The sequence below is a fragment of the Orycteropus afer genome, unplaced genomic scaffold (assembly GCF_000298275.1).
Source record: "Orycteropus afer afer isolate SDZICR_OR568_19922 unplaced genomic scaffold, OryAfe1.0 scaffold00005, whole genome shotgun sequence".
NCBI lineage: Eukaryota > Metazoa > Chordata > Mammalia > Tubulidentata > Orycteropodidae > Orycteropus > Orycteropus afer.
In genome coordinates, this window is record NW_006921592.1 from 1,372,377 (window position 1) to 1,378,163 (window position 5,787).

Consider the following 5,787-nt stretch of genomic DNA (forward strand, 5'->3'; position numbering starts at 1 on the left):
AAGGAATGGGGTTAACCACAAGAAAAAAGGGGGAAAGAAAAACTTAAAAAAAAAAAATTTCAGCCAGGCACAGGGAAAAGAAAAAATGCTGAAAAGTAGGACCTGGGAGGGGAATATTAAGAATAAAAGTGAAATGAGAAAAGTATTAATAATATTTGTTGTTTTAAAACAGACAAATACAAGCAAGCTAATCACCAGAAAAAGGGAAGCGAAAAAGAAAAAAAAATAGGTGGAGGACAGGGCAAGGCACCCAGGCTCTGTCTGAGCACACTGACTATGATGGAGTTCCTGTGGGCCCAGAAGGTAGGTGGGAGTGGGCAATGGCCACACCTCCGTTTACCAAGCAGGTGTGGGGTATGAGAGTAACAAGAAGAATGTCGCACATTCAGTCTTGCAGGTCCGGAGTGTCCTTGGGGTTGCTGCAAAGCAGAACATGTTCTTAAGCCCCAGGAATCTGCGAGAGCGCTGTCTCTTTAAATATCCAAAATAGTCAAGCCGCTTTTAAGCATTCAAAATGGTGGCGCCCTCCAGACCAGCCAGAGTCCACAGCTCAGCCCACCTTTGTCTTCACCTTCTCTGTTATTACAGCCACCAGAGCAGTCCTCCATGCAGTCCCTGGGTAACAGGGCCGATTTTTATGTTAATTCTTAGGTCCTATCGCCACTCGGCACTGTCAGAGCCTTCTGTGCCATTCCGTTAGGATTGCTCAGGGTCGCTGCCAGACTGCAGCTCCATCTGTCTCCTTTTTTGGTATTTTCATGCAAATTCTTCTGCTAGTTGGGGTTTAGTCCACTTCTATATCCTTCCCTTAAAGGCTCAGAGGTCCAGGATTATCTTCTTTGTCTGTTTTAATTGGTTTCCCTTTTCTTTGTTGAAGAGGGTCTGTGTAGTCTTTCTGCCTAGTCTGCCATCTTACTGGAACTCTTTTCTGGTGGTGTGTCTTGAGAAGGCCATTGCATTGTTCTGTTAAACCAGGTGCTTCAGGGTGATGGGGAACGTAATAAGATAAGTGAATTCCATGAGCATATGCCCATTGCTATACTTCATTTGCTAAGAAGTGACTTCCTTGATCCAAGGCAATGCTATGTGGGATACCATGCCAGTAAATAAAGCTTTCTGTAAATCCACGGATGGTAGTTTTGGCGAAGCATTGTGTGCAAGGAAAGCAAAATCCCTATCCAGAGTTAAGTATTTCTTACAAGACACTACCCTTTCAATGATGGAAGGTCTAATGTAATAAACCTGACACCAGGTTTCTAATTTCTTGAAATGAGTATTGTTTTCATTTTTAGTGTTATTTTCCATTTTATAAACAGTTAAGGCTAGTATTATCTCTCTCAGTATTGTTTTAACTCCATCATGCAAATTTAGATATGTAAGTATTTCTTAGTTTTCAGTCCTGAGTGTGTTTTCACTTTCATTATGAGTTCATAATTACACGTTTTACATTGAAATGTAGTGACTTGCTTGTTGTATTTTTGTTACTGCCATTTACTTTTATTGCAGTATGGTTTAAAATATATATATATAGTCTTTATGTTACCAATCCTTTGAAATCTGTTGAGGCTTGCTTTTCGTAGCAAATTTTTTTGTAGATGCTGCTTGTTTGGTTGAAAAGGAAGTATTCTGCTCTAGTTGAATGCAGTGTTTTATATTTACCAAACTTATCTTCAATCAACTTTGCTTTCTTAGGAAAAATATAGTAGGCTACTAGTTTTGTTAAATCTTCTGTAGTTTTTTAAATATCAATTGTTAAATCAATTCTTTAATTACTGAGAAAGTTGCACTATTCGAGTATATGTAATTTGTCAATTACCTTGCTTTTCTGTCAATTTCTGTTTAATATGTTTTGAGAATATTAATAGTTGCATTTAAAATTCATATTATTCTCATTTAAACTGATGAATTAAAGTTTTTATTGTCTTTTGATACCTTTTGCTTTAAAAGTCAAGTGCCTCAGGCACTACGCTACCAGAGCTCCGTAATTGCTATTAAAGTGGTTAGTTTGCAGCTTTCTTTTATGTGTGTGTTTCTTGTTTTCTGGGTATCTTTTCATTCATGTCGTTTGCTCTGTCTTTTGTAGCTCATGTCATCAAATGTGGAACTGTAGCTGGATTATGTATTTTTGGTAGCGTAGTGCCTAAGGCACTTGACTGGTAACCAGAAGGCTGGCGGTTCAAACCCACCAGCCACTCCTTGGAAGGAAGATTGGGCAATCTACTTCTGTAGCGATACCGCCTCAGAAACCCAAAGAGGGGTTGGTATGAGTCGGGTCCGACTTGACGGCACGTAACAACAACAGCAGTTTTTTAAATAAAGTATTTATGTTAACTGTGATTATGCATATATTTGCACTTATTGCCTTATTTTTTAATTTGTCCTATATTTCAATTTTTTTTTCTTTCTTTTCTCTGTGTCTTAGTTACCTAGTGCTGCTGTAACAAAAATACCACAAGTGAGTGGCTTGAAAGCACAGAAATTTATATTCTCAGCGTTTAGAAGGCTAGAAGTCTGAATTCAGAGAAGATTTGTTTTTTCGTTCACAATTTCAAGCCACAGTTTGTGAGACAGACACTTTACTTTGCTGTCCTAAGAGGTGGTGGTGATGGTAGTGGAGTATTTCTAGTTTATGCTTAACACTGAGAATATAGCCCTTTTGGGATGGTTTTCTACTAGATTCTACACCTTGGATAGTTGTGGACTTTGCCTGTAGAGTCCTTCCAGCTCAGGCCCAGGAAATCATGAAATCATGTTCACCTGATTGAGTGCTATCCTCAAGTTGAAAGCCAGTTTCATTTTTTCATTTCTGAGTTTCTGCCTTTACTGGGATTTTGGCCAGAGTTTCTTATATTTGTGGTAACTCAGGAGTACATCTATGAAGATGTTTTAATTTTTTTATCAACTATTTTTATTTGCTTATAACTGGAGGATCAGTAAGGGTGTGCCTCATTAGGCATTCTGCTGGAAATAAAAGGTTAAAATGACTTTCTTATTTAAAGTCCTTAATCTTACTGTTTGAAATTTTATGATTACAGTATAATCTATATATACAACATTTATAAATTATCATTGTCATTTAGCTGTTAGATCCAATAATTTATCTTTCTACCACATTCTACTGATTCCCAATGAAGAAGATAGATTATTAGATGGAAGGTGTGGATCAGTAATACTTGTAAAAACAAGGAAGAAGTAAATACTCTTCTTTCACATTCTGTATTGCTTCATGTTCCTTTATGACCATGTGATGTAGTCCCCACTGAATTCAGAGCAGAGAACATGCTCAAGAAACCATGGCCACTGGAATGGGCAATGTAGTTTTGATTTCTGGAAATGTTTATGCAAGAGTCACTTTTCATTCATACTTTTTCCAATTAGGGGGAGTATCAAGGTTGAGTGTTACCATGCTTTAACATACCAGCATCCATTTTGAATTGCAGATTCAAGGCTTCTGGAAATCTTGTCATCACTCGTGAGATTGACGTGACAAGAAATCAGTCCTTTTGGTTCATCAACAAAAAATCTACAACACAGAAAGTAGTAGAAGAGCAGGTTGCAGCCTTAAATATTCAAGTGGGCAATCTTTGTCAGTTTCTACCTCAGGTATGAGAGAAATAATGTAACTTTGAAAACTTGTGTATGTTTTCTCTTTATGCTCAATAAGAATGTAAATACTTTTTAAAGGGATATTAAAATAGTTGCTATGTAAATTGAACATAGCACTCTTAACACTAACAGTTCTTTGTTGAATAACTACCATCTCATCACATGTTGTTGTTATTGTTAAGTGCCATTCAGTCAGACCCAACTCACAGCAACCCCTCCTTGGGTTTCCAAGGCCGTATCAGTATGGAAGTAGATTGCCCAACCTTCCTTCCGAGGGGTGGCTGGTGGGTTTGAACTGCCAGCCTTCTGGTTAGTAGTCAAGTGCCTTAGGCACCTATCTCATCACATAGTATAATTTTACTAATTTGTGGTGATTTGGCAAATTCTAGTCAGAGTTTAAATTATAGAGTATTTTAAAAGAAATATCAATGTATTTTTAAGTACAAAAAGTTGTATTTCCATTTGTAGTCTCTCTTAAGGTTTTATTAAGAGCCTACAAATGGAAGTACAACTTTTTGTACTTAAAAATACATCAGTATTTCTTTTAAAATGCTCTATAACTTAAACTTTGACTAGAATTTGCCGAATCACTGCAAATTAGAAGCTCTGGTAGCATTATAGAACATGAGGTGGTTCAAACCCACCAGCCACTCTTCGGAAGGTAGGTTGGGCAATCTACTTCTGTACTGATACTGCCTTGGAAACCCAAGGAAGAGTTGCTATGAGTCAGGTCCGACTCGATGGCATATAACAACAACAACAAGGTTTTATTAATAAAAATTTTTGAAAATATATTTATATAAAACATTTGATATATTAAAACTATCTTCAGTCTATAGGTATGTGTTCTAAAATCATGTTATATTTTAAAATTGTTTGTTGTTGTTGTTGTTATGTGCCGTTGAGTCGGACCCGACCCATAGCAACCCCTCCTTGGGTTTCCGAGGCAGTATCACTACGGAAGTAGATTGCCCCATCTTCCTTCCGAGGAGTGGCTGGTGGGTTTGAACCGCCAGCCTTCTGGTTAGCAGTCAAGTGCCTTAGCCACTATACTACCAGAGCTCCCTAAAATTGTTTAGTAAAGATAAATTATAATACATGTTATATTTTAAATACAAATAACTTACATTTGTCCGTAGTTCTAGTTACTTACTGAATTGTCATTTCTTTTTTTTTTTTTTCTGGAAACCGTGATGATTTGATTATATATACCCAAATTTAATAAAATTTGAAGACTTTTTACATTTATTAATCTGTGTCTCTAGAAGTAGACTCTTCCTGTTGTCCTGTTGCCTCTTTGCCTCTTTTTTTTTCTTCTTCTGACACATTCTAACTGCTGTGATATAGATTTTTTTAAATGGTCATTTTAATCTGAGGAACAATTTTTTCCTTTCTCAAAAAGAATTTATATATATATATAAATATTTCAGCTTGAAAAAATTGGCATAGAAAATCTTTTGAAATATCTCAGAAAGCTGATAATTCATCTTTTTAGGCATCTAAAGTTTTATTATTTATAATATAAGTATAATGAAGATACGTTATAATGTTAAGATATACCTATTAATGTAAACTTTATTTAAACAAGTTCTATCTTGACAAATGTAATCATTAGTTGAAATACATTTTGAAGATATTTAGTAAATGATAATAAACGAAACTCACTGCCATCAAGTCTGTTCTGACTCATAGTGACCCTCATTGGATTTTTAAGGCTGTAAATCTCTACGGAGAGCAGACTGCCTATTTTTCTTCTGTGGAACAGCTAGTGGTTTTGAGACACTGTCCTTTGGGTTAGGAGCCAAATGCCTTAACCACTGCACCACCAGAGCTCCTTAATAACTGGTAATAGTTGCTGATATTTCATTTTTGTGCTCTAGGACAAAGTTGGGGAATTTGCTAAGCTCAGCAAAATTGAACTCCTTGAAGCTACCGAGAAGTCAATTGGTCCTCCAGAAATGCATAAGTATCACTGTGAACTCAAAAACTTCAGGGAGAAAGAAAAACAACTAGAGGTATTTATAATTTAATACCTATTTTTAATAATCCCTCTATGTCTAGAAATGGGAGAAAGTGAATTGTTAGTTGTTGTTAAGTGCCGTCGAGTCGTTTCCGACTCATAGCGACCCCATGCACAGCAGAACGAAACACTGCCGCATCCCGCGCCAGCCCCACAATCCC

At 36.6% G+C, this 5,787-nt stretch overlaps 1 protein-coding gene across 1 annotated transcript in view; it reads left to right on the forward strand.

The window, feature by feature from the left end:
* The window catches only part of SMC5 (structural maintenance of chromosomes 5), a 177,280-nt gene that overhangs the window by 42,055 nt on the left and 129,438 nt on the right, over positions 1-5,787 (forward strand). The window contains exons 4-5 of the mRNA XM_007939525.1: positions 3,441-3,603; positions 5,487-5,621. Of these exons, the coding sequence (XP_007937716.1) occupies positions 3,441-3,603; positions 5,487-5,621 (298 nt within the window). The remainder of the gene's footprint in view (positions 1-3,440; positions 3,604-5,486; positions 5,622-5,787) is intronic.